General features: G+C 43.6%; 2 protein-coding genes across 2 annotated transcripts in view; one reads left to right on the top strand and one right to left on the bottom strand.

The window, feature by feature from the left end:
* LOC144145582 (dnaJ homolog subfamily C member 11) overlaps nucleotides 1-16,133 on the bottom strand; it is a 45,239-nt gene extending 29,106 nt beyond the window's left edge. The window contains exons 1-10 of the mRNA XM_077677233.1: nucleotides 16,004-16,133; nucleotides 15,699-15,828; nucleotides 14,479-14,552; nucleotides 12,491-12,592; nucleotides 11,730-11,797; nucleotides 9,754-9,928; nucleotides 7,817-7,884; nucleotides 7,510-7,574; nucleotides 3,402-3,526; nucleotides 1,023-1,102 (exon numbers count right to left, since the gene is read on the bottom strand). Of these exons, the coding sequence (XP_077533359.1) occupies nucleotides 1,023-1,102; nucleotides 3,402-3,526; nucleotides 7,510-7,574; nucleotides 7,817-7,884; nucleotides 9,754-9,928; nucleotides 11,730-11,797; nucleotides 12,491-12,592; nucleotides 14,479-14,552; nucleotides 15,699-15,828; nucleotides 16,004-16,090 (974 nt within the window). The 5' untranslated portion in view covers nucleotides 16,091-16,133. The remainder of the gene's footprint in view (nucleotides 1-1,022; nucleotides 1,103-3,401; nucleotides 3,527-7,509; nucleotides 7,575-7,816; nucleotides 7,885-9,753; nucleotides 9,929-11,729; nucleotides 11,798-12,490; nucleotides 12,593-14,478; nucleotides 14,553-15,698; nucleotides 15,829-16,003) is intronic.
* A 164-nt stretch (nucleotides 16,134-16,297) lies between these two features.
* The window catches only part of LOC144144289 (uncharacterized), a 280,163-nt gene continuing 276,850 nt past the window's right edge, over nucleotides 16,298-19,610 (top strand). The window contains exon 1 of the mRNA XM_077675653.1: nucleotides 16,298-16,612. Coding sequence (XP_077531779.1) covers nucleotides 16,564-16,612 — 49 coding nt within the window. The 5' untranslated portion in view covers nucleotides 16,298-16,563. The remainder of the gene's footprint in view (nucleotides 16,613-19,610) is intronic.

Raw genomic sequence — 19,610 nt, 5'->3', positions numbered from 1 at the left:
AGAGTAAGATGACAAGGTAAAAAATTGCTGAGAAAGAACAAGACCGCTTTCTACAATATAAAAATAACTCGAACTTTGTTATGCAGGAGGCGTATGCTACATAACCTTCCACATGTGTTTGTTTTTTATCCTTGAGGGACATTGCAAGATGGGTGATTGTTGTGGTGAGAGCAGACATCGAAACTGTGCAAGCTTGCTGCATCGCTTGCTGAAGAAACTTAATTACCAGTAGTTGCTATTTGACAATAGATGCTCAGCAGTCTCATTTGCTACCAAACTCACCCCCCCTAATCCAAACATTTAAGAAGGAATGGCAGCACCACTAAGCTAATTTGCTTTTACACCTTAGTACCACTATAATAATATTAAAGAGTGACGGTCGTGCCTTTCGAAAAGAATGTTTGCTCAGCAGAAGTTCCCATATACATTTAATTACTATTCAAATGTCCCTGCCTCACTGTTCTTTCATAAATATTGTTACGGAAAATGAACCATGCCAAGTAACAATATGTTTAGACAAGCACTGCCCACGGTGGCTTAGTGGTTAAGACGTGTTCTGAGCCCAAGGACCAATGTTTAATCCTGGCTGTAGTGGTTCTTCTTCTGACTTGGGTGAAAAACAAAGAACGCCCATATGTCAACATTTTGGCACAGGTTAAAAATCCCCAGCTGGTTGAAATTAATCTGGAGCCCTCAAGCGGCACTCCCCATGGCCCAGGTATTGCTTCAATACGTTAAACCCCTAAAATTGTAATTTTTCTTCATTCAAACAAGCTCTGCCAACCCGTTTCATTATTTGTAACATCACAAATAACAGTGCGGGAAAGCGTAAGAGGCAGCAACACCTGTTCGTACGTTTGTAGGATACTTTGTGTTAACAGGCAGCTGCGGCTGTCACAAGTGGTGTTTGTTTATATCCTCGGCACTGCCGTCTACCTGCAGAAGCCAACTTGCTTCTACACTATATTGCCTTTTTAACAGCTACTGTGCAGGGCTTAAAGCAGAGTGCTTGTTCCACTTACTTGATGCTTCCCTTTAGTCGGCCCTCATCCGGGAATTTGTAGGTGTAGCTCACCATGACGAATGTGTTTGGAACTCCAAACTGAAAAGTAAGACAAAACCCAGCTCTGCATTATGATGGGTCTCTGAAGGAACAAAGAAAGTCTGATGCCGCCTCAGCATAAACTGTGCTCAGTACTAACTGCACAATTTTGACTCTGCAATAAACAAGAACCAGACAAAAAAAAGCTGCAAGCACAAATAACTCAGCTTTGTTGTCCTTGCTTTTTTGTGCTTAATGTAGTTTCACGATTCTAAGGCGCCCACAATTGTAACGCGTAGGTAAGTGTACATAGGAAGATTTGAAAAAAATTACTGCACGCTGATTCTACCGTGCAGATTTGAACTGCAATTTGGGAGGAGTCCGTGTCTATGGCAACGCTGCTGGCCGGTTTGAATCCGATTTCGCATTTTAGCCCGATTGTAAAGCGCGCACACATTTGAAGGATAATTTTAGCAAACAACGGTGCTTGTTAGAATCATGCAAATACGGTAACTTTCTGCCTGCCAAGTAAAGCATACCATATATTATAATTATATATATTGTAATTATATATCAGCATCTAATACTATAATTATACATAAACATTACGAGAAAGTTGCAGTCCTTAATACTATGGCAATTTTATTGCTTTGAATAGCTTTTATATGGCTAAAGGCTTGCTTTTTTTCCCGATAAGACATTAAAGAATTTGATGTAAGACACATCTCCCTTACGAAACATACCGTATTTACTCACGTAATGAACCCTCTTTTTTCCCAGAAAATTCGGCATGAATTTGGGGGGAGGGTTCATTATGCGGGAAAAAAGTGCAACAGATTTTTTAAAAGTTGAAATTCCACACAATAAAGTTGCTAAGAGAAGCGCGGCAGAGCCTTACCATTTCCGTAAAAACACTTGGGTGATAATGTAATGGAATTTCTTTTTACTTCTGCACATGCCAGTGGCCCCTACTCGCCATAGAGCTGTCCTCCTTACTGAAGGCGCTTGCGGCTTCACATTCGCAGTCGGTCCACAGCACACAGTCTTCCGTGCCGTCAAGGCACTCCAAAACTTCTTTTCTCACACCCAAAACTTCCCTTTTTTTGGCCCCACGAAACACATGATCCCTGTTCACTGACCCAAAACCTTGTTTTCACCCGTAGCGTACATACACGCAGTGGGTCAACACTGAAATGCCGCCCAACCGCGCGGTTTCCATATGCATCAATGCATGCTCCACCACCTCCCGTTTAAAATCGCCTGTGTATACTGGCCCATCGTAGAGCGCGCACTAGGAGCAGAAAAAAAAAGGTCAGAACACAGCTGAACAACAACACTACGGATCGTCATGGCGAAGTCGCAGAACAGCAAGAGCAGGAGTGCGGAGTACGTTTAGTGCTTTGTTCGCACGCCGCCAAAACCAGCCGGAACGGCAAAGAGCAGGGAAGGAGTGTGGAGTGCGTTTTGCACTTTGTTCGCACGCCGCAATATTTTTATGGTGCAATGTTTTTGTGTTCAGCAGGTGGCGCACTGCAAGCTCGCAATTTTTAAATTGTGAGCCACAGCATTGCCACTCCCGTCTCCGGCTACTGTTGAGATTTCTTTTTGTTGGAATGCGTTTTTAGCATTTCTGCATGCACTGTGGCGTGATATCAAGTTACTGCGATTGTCTATGGCAACAGCAACCATGTTGAGATAGAAAAATATCTCCGCTGCATTTTTTATTTAAGGTGACAAAAAAATAAATTCACAAGAATAAAAGTGGGGGGAGGGTTCATTACGCGAGTGGGTTCATTATGCGAGTAAATAAGGTAGTTGGTTTTGTTTCAACTCCAATTTTTGGAATTACTTACGACCAAAAGACAAGCTTTCGGCTATATAAAAGCTCTTCAAAGCAGCCAAATTTCAACTGCATTGAAGGCTGCCACTTTCTTGATGTTTCCTTGTATGTAATACAGTAGCCGACCGTTTTTTCGGACTACAAAGGTTCGAACTTGCTGGGTATTCAGGACTTTCCGAGGAACTGCCAGTTGTCCCATAGGAGTAATGACTCGCAGGTTTTTCGGCCTGCTTCTTTATTCGGACTATTTTTTGTTCCCCTCCACGTCCAAAAAATCAGTCAGCTACTGTATACATTTATAGGGTCTCTAGGTGAATTCTACACACAACCACAAGGTCAGAGGTAGAATGATGCCCCATTTTGGTTTTCCTTACGTCAGAACCTTGTTTCGAGCGTCTGCTCTCTTATGTGTTCTTCAGTAAACACTGCAGATTGTTTACCCACATGCCCTTCCAGACTACACCTGGGGTTGGCCCCGCAAACGAGCATTCCAAGTCCGTTCCCAGCGGCCTGCAGTACCTGGAGCGCTCCAACGAAGTGCCCGTAGCTGGTGTCCCAAATGACGGTTGTGTTCATGGACGACTGGATCCCGGCCTTCCACGTCAGGTAGCCAACCGTGTGCTTGCTCAGCTGCCTCGCCAAGACTGCACAAAAAGTGGCCAGGCATTTGCGAATCAGAGGGGTCCAGGCACTTTGGAACACAGGCTATATAGGCGGCTACACAATGCCTCATATGAAGGCAGTGTCTGTTACGGACCTGGCAAATAATAAAAAGAGACATGAGAATGACACAGAGATTCGCTTCTGCTTCCCTATCAGCTCACTTTAAGGTCAATAAGGTGTCAGAAGTCGTTCAGTGCTTTTCATGCTGATAAGCATGTTGAATGTAGTGAAACATTCGAATTCATGTTTGAACAGTCTCTGAGCAGACTTTGACAAAAGGGCCTGCTGATGTGGACAAACTGATCAGTTTATTTTATAAAGTGCTTTCAGTAATTGAAATTTACTTAAAGGGACAAAAAAGTGAGTACTGAACATTGTTGAATTACCTCACCAGTTTAAAGTTTAGAATGAAAAGCCCGCAGTCTGAGATTTTCAAGCCAATTTAAGCAGGTTTTTAATGAGAAAAGTGCATCCAAAAGTTTCTTTGCCCTTACACAATCCTTAGTGTGAAAGTTGTACAGGTGTTCACACCTGTGTACAACTAGAAACCTCAGAAACCTGTACATTTAGCATGTGAACGAATAGCAAGGTGATGTTAACCATGAAGTGGGTCAAAACAAAAATTTTGATGGTTGAAATGGCATGAAAACAATGCAAACAACCACGACTTTACTACAGTGGTTGGTTCAGCATTGGTTGGTCTCTTGCAGACAAACCAATGCCCCAGGCTGCTGCCAAAATAGTCAAATGATCGATTACATGGGATGAACGACACAACACAGACACGAATAACACTTAGAAGAATTCTCTCCCATGTCCCGTTAACACACATAACGCCATCTGTTTAACAAACAAAATGTTCCTAACGAACAAAGCCTAAAAGAGAGAGCTAAAGATGTTACGTGTCTTCGAAACCCACACTTCAATAAAAACAATCAAGTGGTGTTGACACGGTGCTGCTTAAAGAGACCATAAATTGTAAAACCAAGTCAACCTGTATTGTTAGATCACAGTGTCGTGAACACAAATGTGCCCCTTGTAGCAGCAGCAGCACTTGCTCACAAACACAGAAAATGCCAAATGTATCACCATTGTAAAGGCTGCCCATGTGGTAAGGGTACAACACACACAGTATGCATTCATCAACATCATAATAACCAGCTGTTGGATGATGATGTCCATTGCATGACGTTGGACCTAAAACTGCTGGAAGAAGGCATCACTTCATTACTGCCAACCTGTGCCTACTCGTAAATCCACCCCTTGACCCCTTCTCCCCTATTTTCTTATCTCATTCCACCATCTAATATTCCGCCCCTCCCTGCTTCTCTCCCAATCTCTTGGAAGCCACACTGTTACGCATGCACATTCTCATCAAAAAACAAGGCTTTCCAGTCCACCTCATGTGTCACATAGCTTTTCTCCATAAATACCTATGTAGTAAGTGTCCAGTAAGTCTGTGAAAGACTCCTGCGGCTCTGAGGGATACCGAAAAGTTTTGAGAGAACGCCCTCCCCCAGAACATCGGCCAACCACCTTTAGGGGTAATATTTAATTTACTAAAAGACCCCAAAGACCGCCCACCCCCTAAAATTGCACTAGTTTCGACGCCTTCGAAAGCTCCCTCTGTGAGAACGTTCGGCGGCCGTGAACACCGCCAAAGTCTAGATTCTGAGCAAAAGAGACACAACTTGTCCGGCTTTTTTACTTGATATCTGTGCAGTTTTGGTTGGCGGAGCAGCCACTTTTTTGTAGTTTTTCACACCTGACCCGAAATTTCGCCCATCCCATATTTTTCACTTGATATCTCTGTAGTTTGGGTGGGCGTTCTTTAGAAACTATATGGTAGTTGAGCATTGGCAAGGCTGCAACAGCCTTCAGGGGCCATGAAGACAAAATACAAGTTTGTTTTATTCAAAAGATTTCGTGTTTTATAGTGCCCCAGCGCTTGTCCGGATGCAAACTATGTTTTATTCACTGAGAGATTTTTCAATTGAAGTTAAAATTTTGATTTTCCCACAAAATCGTGAGTTTTCGTGGTCTGCAATGACATCACAGGAACCGACCGCTCTGCAGCCAATTGCGACACAGCCGGACTCGACTCCCTTTCCACGAAAACTTATTTATCGTTAGTAAACATAGGTGGCACTGCCATACCGCAGCAAGCCGTTTTCTGCCTTTGGTTTGTTTTTGACCATATTTAAACCTGGCTTGTTTTTGTTCAGGGAGAAAATAATTGTTTCGTGAAACATAGTGCTCGCTCGACAAATATGGTCACGTAACACACCGTTGCTTGCGTCAATCGGCCAGTGTCGTCTGAGGCAACCCCAAAGCCCTGCAGTCCTGTGCAGCTAAACGAAGCATAGTGCGCGCAGTACCAACAGCAGTACGCATCGGTACTTCTGTGTTTACATGTGCTTCTGTAACTTCCACTGTTTGTCCCACAATTCTTACTGATATTAAAAGAATGCGCCCTAAATTTAAGAGCAAACAGCTCGTTTGGCAAGCTTATAAGCTCTGCCTAATTTGTGTTTGCTTTTGCCGGCCTCCGCCAATCGCAGAGCTGGCTGGCATGACATCATAGGTTCGGTTGCAGGAAATGAGGGTAGTGAGTCGCTTGGCCATTACCATTTTTCCTAATTATGTAGCTTATTTGAGCGAAGTTTACGTTAAAAGTGGTGTCAGTATGATTCTAACGAGGCAATCTTTTGAATGAACCAAACCTGTGTTTTCTCTTTATGGCCCCTTTAAGGCTGTACAAACCGAGTTTCTTGGCTGAAAAACTGGGCCGAACTGTTTCATCACAGCTAAATCATACTCTGCACGGAGAAATGCTCCTCTTAACCACTGAAAGTTTGAAATAAATGGTGCTTTTTGAAAAGAAAAAAGAAGTGTACGCCTCACATTTGCCGTATGCAGCAGAATTCAGTAAGCCATTACGAATGTATTTGGAACTTAAGAATGCATCTAGAGTACTTTCTTGCTCTTAAGTCAGGGTCAGCAACCCTTTGAGGGCTGGAGGGCAAGTTGCATACAGCTGACACGGCAGGATCTGTATGGCAAATTTGGGGGGGCGGGAGGGCTTTGCAGGCAAAGAAAAAATTTGGCATATTGATAATAATGTTCAAAATTGGAATATAAATTCTGTTTATTTTCAGAACACATGTAACAAGGTTGCAATTCACAAACATAGGTTACAAGAAAAAAAAAGGAAAAAATGTTTACAAGATTAAAGTGAAGATGCCAACTGGAAGCAATTTTTCTTTGTTCCTGCATAACACCATCTGGGGTCAGAACTGCCACGTAGGCCTTCAGATAGGAAGTGACAAGGGGATAAGCAGGGTTTCTGACGACATGCTTAGGTCATGCAGCTCGCGGGCCGCAGGTTGCCGACCCCTGCTTTAAGTGATAGCATAACACAATCATTTAGATGTCTTTTAATGTCATTTGTGCACAAACCAAAAAAAAAAAATTGGTCACAGGCTCTGGCTTACACAATGCTGTGCAGTTCCACCAAATGCTTACGCATCGACGATTACAATTATGATGGTTTGTGTTTGTCCTTTTGACAGAGACACCTTGGCCCTTGCAGTCACCATGTTGGGCAGTGAGTTCTGTGGCTTTGAGTTTGCAAGACGCGGAAATATCAATATACAACAGCTGATATAACGTGGCAGCAGGCCAAAAATTAAACCGACAAACATTTTGGTGCCAACATGCTCAATCCCTAGCCCCTTGCACCTGCCACTAGCTGCCAATCCAATTCCTGTGCTACTGATGATTCCTATGAAAGCACGCCATTGCAGCACCTGTTTCCCCTACAGCTAAGGTTGAGAAACTTTTTGATCTGTCACCCGCAAAACGTTTCCCACAGGTCGCTGCAGATGACGGCTTACAATGACACGAGCAACATGTGGGGCATTACAAGGCTGACAGGCAAGGTGAGGTGAAACGGGAGGCATACCAAGATTGCCGCCAGGCCTCAAGCCAACCGGCGTGACTTGGAACATCCCCTGTGCCGAGGCAAAGCTGGAAAAAGGGAAGAAAAGATACAAGTCTGCACAAACCAACAGCTGCTCCAACTGGAAAGCCTGGCATGCCGCTTTGCACAGGGATGACAAGAAAGAAGCAGCATGCGATAAGCCCATGTGAGCAGATGGCATGAGTTTTAAAATGTGAGTGGAACATGAATATGCACAACGAACATTAGAAATGTGAACAGTAAAAAAAATTTTTTCGAGGTTAATGTTAAAAATACAAGCCACACTAACCTCCTGTTGGATAACGTTCTGAAGCCCTTGACTCCACAGAGAAGCCCATTCCCAGCACCTATTTCAAACTGAAAGAGTCAGTGAGGTATCGTTAGTGGAAACCTAGCACTCTGGGAGATGCAAATAGTAAGGACAGTGAAAGCTGTCCGCTATTTCACTTCTAAATAGTGTCTTAGGAACAGCAATAAAACAAAGCATGGAAGACTGTACGGGATGCCACGACGGAGTATGCCACTGAATCTAGTACCATAAGATCTATTACACATAGGGCAGACAGACAGCAACCCACACTATGCCAATCTAATATTAAGCACATTTGAAGCTATAACAGAGCATGCAACTCAAATGCAATTCTAATAAGACACTATGGTGCTATAGAGAGAGCTCCTTAATTAATGATCTAGAACAATGGCTATCACATTTGGTGCTACGAAATTTTAGAGTTTAAAAAAGAGCTTCACTTGAAACCAAAGAAAAGGCAGTGGATAAACAGATGCCTGGCAGAAAGTTTTGCATTTACCCTTCCTTGATATACTTCATGCTTCATGAATGCTTGCTTTAAAGGTGTGTTACTATGCAGAGAAACACCAAACATGCCACAGAGGCTTATGCAGAAAATTTTACATGGCATCGCTGTCTTATCATTTTTGTTAGTGATAACTAAACCGAAAATGAGTGAAATCAGGACATAGAAAACTGATGAAAGCAGTGCTATCAATACCGGCAGGCAAACAATTTGAAGCCAGCTGAATACCAGTGCAATTGTTGCAGTTTGATTACAACTGTAACTACACCACAAGGAAAGCAACCACGTCAAGGAAGGTTTTTTCTGCATAAGATAAAAAAAAAGTACCACCAATTCCTTCAGTCCCATCACCATGCATATTTCTCCTTGACAACATTCATCCCCTTGTAGAGATACCCACTACTTGAAAGCTGGCTCTTGTAAAGCTCTTACACATCCACAGCTGGAAACCAGTCATAAGACATTCAACTCACACATACTGAATAACAGACGAAGACACAGATGGTGAAAACGACAAGGACAAGCATGCATGCTTGTCTTTTTCAGCATCTGTGTCTTCCCACATTTTTTCAGTACGTTTAGCTGCAACAACAGTAGCCCAACTTCAGACCCTAGTAAAATTCAACTTAGTTTTCAACTGCTATAAACACAATGCAGGAATGCACTTAATCAAGGCCAAACTTTGTAAACCACTGCACATAAAGCAACTATTGACAAAATTTATAGAATAGGACTACATACTTATGTGTTGTAGTGTGAAAGCAGTACATTTTATCTTCAGCAATGCAATAATGAAAGTATTATCGCTTTATACAATCATGACATGGTGCCAGAAGTGCTACATTACAATGAACTCAGCACTGATGAAAGTATTGTGCTCTGTTGCGATCACTGTCCTGGTTTTTTTCCCTTAGATCATTTCCTTCTCCTCTCAGGTAAATTAATAAGCGGCATGGCCAATCCCTATTGTTTGCACTACATGTATGCTATTAGCGTGAAACGCGACTTCTTACTTGTGTATTTAGCATGCACAGATGATCAAAGCCCACAATGCCCTGACTAGGTCTACCTTTTTGTCAAGTGCCCCCGAGAAAATGGCTGTGGTGCAGAGGATGTGCGTTAGCCTCGCATTCCAAAAACCCCTGGTTTGAATCCCAGAACACCAAATTTTATTTCCTTTAATTTTTACGCTCCATGAACTATCAGCCACTTTCAGGACCACATTTCGGTCACGCTAACACTAGACACCGGTTTTTCGCATACTGGGGCATTTAAGGCTTTTGCTGTTAGAAACACCACTCTGGAAAGCAAGAAAGGCCAAATGAGCTACTAGGTTTAGAGCATTACGTCCCCCACTACAACAGCACAACACAGGGAGATCAGCTAAAGAGTGGTTACGAAGCGTACATACCTCCGACCATGTTGACGCCGACACAACATGCCGTAAGGAGCACACGATGTTGCCGCTGCCGTTGCCATTCTGTGTGGACAGACTCCCACTCAGGGTGACCGTGTCGTTTAGGCTTAACGGGGCTTCGATGGACTGGCTGATGGCCATGCTGTTGATCTCCATCTGGGGTAAAAAGCTGAACCATCACACGCCCGGGGATTAGTGTGGGTGCAAGAATTCGGCCCTGCGTCTGTCTCGCATCATAAGCTAAGCGACGCTTGACCAAATGATTTTCCTTCCAATGCACATCACTCGGACAAGCTTACAAGCTTCAGAGTAAAAAATCTTTTTGGCCCAAGTCCACTGACACCAAATTTCTATGTTCTCTTCTCTCACTTTCATCAATGCTTCATGGACTAGCAATTCTGAAACAGCCTTTTAAACACTTGAGTGCATGATAAATAGTTCGAAGTTTTTAAAATTGACAGCTTTGAGCCTGGAGGATGCGTATGGGAGAAGCATGGCATACCATCACCATTTTTTGCAGATGTCAAAACCCCGCAAAGGCTAGCGGAAGTGTTGTTTCGGCCACCCTGTCGCTGAAGCTGAGCTACCTACAGGAGTTTTGCTCTACCATTGCAACGACTAGGTATCTGATAACCACTTTCACTACAAACGCAGATGCTGACCTACCATCCCAGTGGATATTTGATGACGAATTTCACTAGAGGTGCAGATGGTGACTTCTGTTGCAATTCCCAGCCATATTACCACCCACCTCCTTCCCCACATGTGGAACTTTTTTTTCCCCAAGAGTGCCACTCTGGCAAGCAATTACACCTGTAGCTGCGGCGACCTGCATCATGAACTGCCAGCAACATGTTGCTGCTTGCAGGCGTGTGTGGAATGACATAAAGAGTTCCTGCTAAAGGTCAAACACACTTGGCAATGTCACCTCATTTTCCTTAACCTGAGGAAAGGTCACACTGATGTCCATTTGCTGCACACCACTTCCTGAGATGTTCTATCGGCACAATCATCATCATCACCAGCCTATCTCCGCCCACTGCAGGGCAAAGGCCCCTCCCATAGATCTCCAATTATCTCGGTCCTGTCTTCTTGATCTTCTCTGCCTATCTAACTTTCTGCCGCCCCCTGCAACGCTTGCCTTCTCTAGGGATCCACTCTGTTACTCTTAATGAGCAATGGTTATCTTGCCTTCGCATTACATGCCCTGCCCACGCCCATTTCTTCTCCTTAATTTCCACTAATATGCATCCTTAACACGCGTTTGTTCCCTGACCCACTCCGCTCTCTTCTTGTCCCTCAATGTTACACCTATCATTTTCCGCTCCATTACCCGCTGAGTCGTTCTCAATTTAAGTTGAACCCTCTTAGTGAGCCTCCAGGTTTCTGCCCCGTAGGTGAGTACCGGTGAGATGCAGCTGTCATACACTTTTCTCTTCAGGGACAATGGTAGGCTGCCATTCATTATCTGAGAATGTCTGCCGAATGCACTCCAACCAATTCTTATCCTTCTAATTATCTCTGCCTGTCGGCACAATATCTGTGTTGTTATTATCTGAGTCGACACAATACATGGGATAACATTGATCTGATTGGGGGTCTAATGCACCAAAGTTACACCTGGGCTATGAGGCATGCCATAGTGGAGGACACTGCATTAATTTCAGCCACTTGGGAAACATTAACGTGCACCGAAATACCGATACGCAGCCGTTTTCGTTTTTCACCGCCATCTGAAAAGCAGCCACTCATCAGCCCGTCGTAGCCACTGAGCCACGGTGGCGGGTAAATTAGACCAAATTAAAATGTGTTCCACACATTGCAGGTTATTCGTATTTCAGCCAGGGATTCTGGCAAGTAAAAGAACCAAAGTGTATAACTGAAAACGGGCATCAGTACCCATTTGAGATTATTGTGGCATTGAAATGCGACAGAGAAATGAGTTGAGTGTAAGCACGAAAGGATCTCACCCCCTTGTGTCATCATCATAGTAGGCCTCGAAAAGGTCGCTCGCATCGATGCCAACACTGATGGTGCCCTGCAAAAAGGAAGGCAAAGAGGCATGGGCAAGCCTTTTAGGCATAATGTTTTGGAAATAAGCCGCTAAAATGATGCAAACGGGGCCACACCATTCGTACATTGCGGGGTTGTTTTCCATCATATATGGCGGCTGTTTTGCTTAAGAATAAACTTTACAACAAATTCAAAGTGTAAACATTATGCCGCATGCCAACCCCAATAGCTTTGCAAGCGAGATCAATGCATCGGAACAGATTCACATTTATCACTTTTCTCCCAGCCATAAAACTGAAAACAAAGAAACCCATCACCCACACTATGTTCATCGGCAAGTGCCCCCAAGGTGAGGTTTGAGGGATTGCTCAAGGGCTTCAACCAACAACCTCCTCTGCTTCCTTCCCCTTCCACCCCTACGGGTCTCCACTGGAAATAACCAAACCTCTAAAAGGATGCTTTCATCTTTGCTTCTTTTTTGGAGACACTAAGAACTGGCTTACGACCCCGAAGTTGCAACCACCACTACTGGGGCAACATACAGTGCTCAAGGGATAAGAGAAACCTCACTCTGGAATTAAGCGTTTTCATATCCTTAGAACTAGGTAGCGAAGGTTACACAGGATGTCACATGATACGGCCGGTTGCACACCTACGAGAGAGGCCTCAGTCCTCCGTAGATGTAAACGTTAGCAGTCGGGTGATAAGAGTGACTTACCTTTGGGTTAGTTCGCTGCTGCAAGCGCCTTTCCTCCTGCTCCCTGGCCAGCCGCTCGTATTCTTCCCTGATCTCCTGTGGTGTCTTGGTACGCTGGACAACCTAACAAAGCACAAACAAGAACCACTCAACAGCCTAAACATCCCGCATGAATGAACACATGCAACTGCTACAAAAGTTTAGCCACAAAAGGGTTAATGCCCTTCAAATCAGCACAATTCAGTTTTCACAAGTTGAAGAGAGTTGCCGAAAGGCTTGCCACCCCTAGAACGTCCCACAGGAAGTAAATGGTCTCCTCACTTGCTCTTCAGGTAAATTAATTAGATTATAGCAAGGCAATCAGTGCAATGTTGCACCACTTGGTTCACTGAATCACCACAATCATAAGCTACTACCCCACCAACCATTTGGTTCACTGAATCACCCCATTCATAAGATGCTACCTCACCAACCCTTAAAGCTAATCAGCAGGGCTTTCTTCTTGCTGCTGTATTGCCACCGCCTAAGTATTGTCTTGAGTCACTTTGCAGGCCCCTTGCATTACACCCCAACATAAATTTTCTTCTGTTGCTTATGTTCCCACACTGAAACTGTTTGTACTTTACTCTTTTACACCCTATGTCTACAGTCAATACGAGCATTTGTAGGAATTGTATAATAATTTTCCATTCTGCCTCTACTGTATTTCATAGTAGCTCTGCACACACCTCCCTTTCTGCCTCCATCCCTGAATTTGAAATTTTTTTTATTATCTCTATCAACCCCTTACTCAAAGCCCTCAACAAGCCTGTACAGTATTTACTTTAATATAAAAAGTTATAAAACTCCCCATAGGGCCCATGTATTCGAGGCAACTCCTGACTGACTCCTCAGTTTTGGGAATTATAGATTGGCCTAACAGGAAGTTGTATGCTTTCTGCCCCATGAATTGATGTCACGTAAACTTGCAAATATTAACAAGAAAGGCTGTTGCTCACCGCTAAAATGAAGCTTACCGCCTTTTGTTTCTAAAACAATTCTTGTATGATGTTAAGACACAGACAGTGAAAACAACAGGGACAGGCATGCGTGCTTGTCTTTTTTACCATCTGTGTCTTCGTGCATTTTTCAGTACGTTTAGCTGCAACAAAAGTAGCCCAAATTCAGGCCTTCGTAGAATTCAACTTAGTTTTTCAACTGCTATAAACACAATGCAGAAATGCATTTAATCAAGGGCAAACATTTAACCACTGCACATAAAACAACTATTGACAAAATTCATAAACTAAGACTACTTATGGCTGAAAAAGTCCGCGAAATATTTTTATCCCACTTCTACACATCTACAGAGTGAGTGCTGACTCACTGCTTCATGAAGATCGATGAAATGCTACCACAGAACCTTCATATTTGCCACAAGGATTCAGTAGGTCAAACGCCGGATGCGATTTCGGTGAATGGAAAACATCACCTCCTCTGGGAACTCTCGTTTTAGCTCTTTATAGATGGTGGAGAGCTGTGTGCTAGAATACAGTGCATGAAGAGCCTTCTTAGTTGGCCAAAAACATGTTCAAATAGTACCAGTAATAAATCCTCACTACAGCAGTGATAACGACGAAAAAATGCAGCGAAGCTCACACTGAATCAGTTTTGTTTGTCTTGTGAATAAACATAAATGTTTGAGAAAGTAAATTTTCTGATTTGCAGATGCCACACAGATGTACAAGGTGCTCCAAAAGCATGGATGGCAGCAGCGTGGCTTCGCTTGAGCCGGCGATAAGGCGAGCGTCAGCGTATCGAGATGGGCCAGCCGGATATGCACACGCACTCTCGCTATCTGCGACGCATCTATTCATAGATTGTGCTGGCATGCAGTTTTGCCTGCTCTGGCACCCCCTATCGTGCTCCGTTTAACTTTTGGCACACCTGTACATTGCCCAAGAGGAGGAGTTTTGAAATCGCTACACGTTGAGTGATTAGTAGATGTGGCGACGCACGGCCGTACTCACCTGCCACCCCTCAGTGTCGAGCCCTTTGACTCCCAGTGTGTCATATATGGCCCTTTTGTGCGGGTTTGCCAACACTGCAAAGGAACAAAAGCCAGATCATTTGAGACAACTTCAATACAATGAGCTATATAAAGAGCAAAACAAAACAAAAAAATTAGAGGGATGCTTAGAACTTTATGAGAATGTGAAGGCGAAAGCCTAATTTGGCCCTCTGTTCATCTGCTGTTGAATTGTTAATTGAACTTTGTGTCTGCGCTTACCACCATAGTCACCACTTGAAAAGCCCTATGGATAGCACCATATGAGGCTCGTTGCTCGTTGCCACCACCTCAAATGAGGGGGTCGCAACTCCCAAGCTGGTTTCATAAAATTGACTTGTGATGCTGTAAGTCTAATTAGCGGGAATGGCTGGTGACTACAAAAGCAACAACCAATTTAAATAATTTTGTGGGCGTGCAGATAGACCTTATTGAATTTCAAATTACAATTTGTATGTTGTATTTACGGTCCCTTGACAGTCTCTGGTCAACTGGTAGCAGTACAAATGCTGTCCCTGCTTCTTGGTCTGATATGACTATCTGTCAAAAGTCATTCCCTGCACTATGTAGGAACGCTATGTTCCTCATTGACACCTGAGAAACTCCATACGTGACCCATAGCGAGTGCCAGAAGAAAACTCCGAGCGAGGCCCATCCCAGGCTATGAGAATTGGGAAGCATTTCGCTCTTTTAAAGCTCAAGAAAAGTAAAAACTTTTTGTTACAAAGATTATGTTCCTTCAGTACTAATCAGGCGGACGTCAAAAATTCTTCTAAACTCAGATCCGCACCATTTTGATCTTTTGCAAGCTGCCGGAACGCTTAACTACTTCGTTTAACACATATGGCTTTCACCCCCCAAAAAACCAAGTCACTAAAATTTATCTGCGCTCTACGAGATCGTGTTTAGTTATGCATATTTTGCGTTGTTACGAGCGGTACTGTAGTTAGGCTGGTAGTCACTCCTGTGAAGTCTGCTCCATTACTCGTCATAAGATTGCCTTGCCAACTTGCTTTTCTTTTACAAGCAACAACCCCCCTACCTCCCCCCCACTGGGAAATAAACAATCCAGTTACTCAGAGCAGATTAGCATGCATTTATTTTAACCCCCCCACCCCTTCCCTTTTTTGACCCGCGAACGTTTACAAAACCAAGGGCACATAGAAAAGCAAAGGACGTTACCTTCGTAGGCTTTTCGGGTCTTGTTGAAGAGTATTTCAGCGTCTCGTTTGCTGAGGGGATCTGCATGTTTGTCCGGATGGTATGTCTTGCTTAGCCTTCTGTAGGCATTCGTTATTTCTTCAGGGGTGGCCTGCGCACAGGGAAGTACGATAGCGTAAGCGTGCGCTCATGTGCACAGGTAAGAGTGCACCGGCATTCCCGGCATAGTGATATTTCATCACCCTTTCAATTACATGTTTTAACACCATCATAAACGAGAATGCAGTCACGAATTTCTTAGCACACAGCAAGTAAGTTTGACTTACATCCCGGGAAATGTTCAGAAAAGTATAATAATCGTCCTCTACGTGCAAAATATCGTCGTCTGTTTCAGCATCCATGTGCGCCGCCATTGCTACAGCTCGCGCCCCCACTTATCAAAGCACAAAATACGTTTTGATGGTAAATTAAGTAATATTATTTGTGAATTATTATAAATAAACTGTTTTTTGTATATTTTGTCTTAAAGTAAGGCTTGGTTGATTTTATTATTATTACTGAACCTAAATTGTTGTTGAATTAGGATGGTGTGAAGAGTATCGCATGGCGCTTACCCTCGAACCGATGAGCAACAAGCGCTCCGGAAAGTTGCGTGCGGCCAGCCGGCGAAGGGTCTGTTTACATTTGATTCGAACAGTTCGTGTTTCCCAAAAAACAGTGATCCTTTCGTCTGAACTCGTCGTTGGAACTTCGTCCTTGTTGAAATATGTAGTTCCTGACTAGCTGGTGCTCTGTGCGCGCCGCGGGCTGACTGCGGGGAAGTAAATAAAGTCCCAAGGATGACTCTTCCGGACTGTTGAAGGCTGAAAGATGGAGAACTGCTGGGATGGCTCAAATAATTCACACGAAAAGCGCAACCTCCCAGTCGAACGCTGGTAAGTTTCGTGCGTTCTACCGCACGGTGAACAGCACTCACAAATTCATTGCGGAATACGCGGAGTGTCTGCATGCGAAACGTCCGTCTTCGCGAGCGAAACCGAAAATGGGCGTTCCGATTACCGCAGGATTTCCATGACAAGAAGGTACAGTTCGCAGACGATAATTTTTCCCCAGTACCCTGAGATGTCAGCACTGGCATTATGAAATATCAAGGCAATCTCACTCGAGCCAAGGTGCGGGTTTTTTCTTGCGAAGATACCGGAGGATACTGGTTTCAGTTTGTGTGGAAATAACGCCCAACGTAGCACTAGAAAAAAAAAAATTCCGAAAAGGTAAATGTTTTGTGTTTTTAAACGTAGGTATTTTTACTTGATTATATCGGTATTGCAGTCGCATTCAGTCCGTTTAATTGGTTCGCGGCCGTAGATAGTCCTCTCTCACCGCGCTGCATTCAGGCCGCATCGGACCTGGGTTTGCTTGAATCGATATTCATTCTAGCATGCCGAATGCCGCCCGGTTTGCCTGCCTCGCTCCATTCCTGGCCATCAGGAATGCATGGGACGGCGTGCAAGATTTATGTCTGGGCCGAGCATCCGAGTTCGACACCGTGCGAGATGCCTGACATGGTTTTCGTTTCTCGTACACGAGAAGCGAAAGCCAATACGCGCATACTGCCGGACTTCTTGGTATGGCCACAGGCATGGGAGATACTTCCACCGCGCGCGCTCTTCGTTCTCATTTAAGAGCATACGAGTTAACTATCTCACGAACAGCACGGAGTGCTCATGAAGCTCCGCAGATGGTCTGTTAATGCTGACCAACGGCAAGCATGATTTGCTAGCTGAGCTTCGTGCGCTGGTTTCTGTTTCGGTTTTTATGTTGCGGCGGCTGCACCTACCTGCTTTCAGTTTCTGCTGTGGCGCGTTTTCGTCTGCTTATCGTCACTGCGACTTCAGTTTCCTTAAAATCTTGGCATCGTACGCTCTTTTCATTGTTTTTTTAATGTGTTCAGCATCGTGGTTTAGATGACTGCCTACGTGCTGTCATACTATATGCAGCTAGGTTTCGGTTTTATTCGACTGGACTGTTCCGGTGGTGCACCGAGTGAAAGAAGTGCTTCCAATACGCTGTTCTAATTTAAAGCACCATGTATTGGCCACATGGCACATTTGAAAGTATCCCCCGGCTGCCCAGTGTATGCCCCTGGCCCGGCCGCCTACCTCAGCGCCTTATTTATTTATGAGCAATGCGTGACAGCTAGCTTAACAGATAGTAGAAATTTGTGGGAGTGCCTTTGTAGCAGAGTTAGTTGGGATGTTGCCAGCTCGGATAAAGGCTCTTTTAACTACTCGAATGAACACTTTATATCACCTCGAATTGATTACGATGCTAGCCTATAGCTGCTTGCTAGCGTCGGCTGCTAGTCGTTTTATGTATATACAGTGGAATCTCATTAAAAAGGGGTGGATAGTGAACGTATAGGTGTCCAACTATACGTCTGCGGCTAACTTCGCTTCTTTTCGAGAAATCAACTTGAAATTTTGGAGGCTCTGAATACTAATAACTTACTAACTGCATGTGTACAAAATTTCACACAGAAATAATTTTTAGTTTTTAAAGAAAATTTCAGATGTTTCTAGCTTTTTTTCTCGGGTTAAGGAACATTTTCAGAGATGTTTTTACAGACCCAGGTCTGAAACACTTTTCATGTGCTTTAAACGCCTAAGGCTTCCTTCTGAAACAAAATAATGACAGTGCCAATAACCCTTGATTTTTTTTTTAATATTTACATACCACAAACTCAAATTTTAATCATTTTTTACCGACAAAAGTGTGAATAAAAAAACAAATTTTGCTGAGAACATACTCATTCTGTTTCAGAATGTGTAGATAGCATTGATAAAGAACTCACGAAAATAAAGTTTCGGAAACATAAATAGTTGAAGAGAAAATGTTCCTTTTCTCAGCGGAAATGGTGTTTTGAGAAATGACGCTTCAAATTTTTCGTTTCATTTTTTTTTTTTTTTTTTTCAAATTGTCGCTCCTTGCGTGGATTATGAGAAAAGCGAGGCAATGCTACCAGCATAGGGGACTTCAGTCATGAAAACTCCCTCAAATCAACACCATGCTCCAATCTGTCGAAATAGAAACCAATTATTCATGGGAAAACAGAATGATAGACGACCTAACCGACATAAACAAGCGTTTCGCAATGCATGCGCAATGCACTTTCAACTAACGGAGCGCCTTTGCGGCATATACTGAACTACAGGAAAATTCAAGTAACAATGGGCTATATTTGTAAGTTTTTATAAAAATGAACGTGATTACGTATTCTTAAAAGAAAATTAACAATCTAAATACCACTATGTGTCACACGAAAGTTGCAGTAACAAGGCGAGGCCACATGGCGGCACCTTTGGCGCCATTTTTAAATGGCTTCTGGTGCGCATCTGCAGGGATGCCACTTCGTGGGGATGTTTTCGAAGAATGTTACAATATTTGTTACAAAATTCCAATTCTTAGTCAGTTTTGCCCTCCATCCCCCCTTAAGCTGTATCCGCATAAGCCGTAATTTCTTTTTAAACGTAGTTAAGCCGAATCCCCAACTCGGTTTTCCTTTAACCTATATAATGCATTCAAATAAACCGTAGTGCCGGTTAGCACGTACTTTCGTCGCATCCCCGTCAGGTGCGGTTTAACGAGGTTTCACTATATTTCAACCGTATGCGTCCAGCAATTCTCATGATACTCAAAAAAATAGAATCTGCTTGCGCATTGGCAATTTTTATTGCCGGAAATAAAAGGTAGTCTTTGGGTTCTTAGTTCCCAGCCGTCATGCAGGACCCGCTGCCTTCCCATTTCACCCTTTGAATCCTCACGCCCTAAGGACAAAATTCCAATTCTTAGTCAGTTTTGCCCTCCACCCCCCCTTAAGCCGTACCCGCATAAGCCGTAATTTCTTTTTAAACGTAGTTAAGCCGAATCCCCGAC

This window comes from Haemaphysalis longicornis, unplaced genomic scaffold (genome assembly GCF_048455015.1).
Source record: "Haemaphysalis longicornis isolate Haplotype H1 unplaced genomic scaffold, Haemaphysalis longicornis Haplotype H1 scaffold_7, whole genome shotgun sequence".
NCBI classification, from domain to species: domain Eukaryota; kingdom Metazoa; phylum Arthropoda; class Arachnida; order Ixodida; family Ixodidae; genus Haemaphysalis; species Haemaphysalis longicornis.
This window is presented reverse-complemented; position numbering and strand designations above follow the sequence as displayed.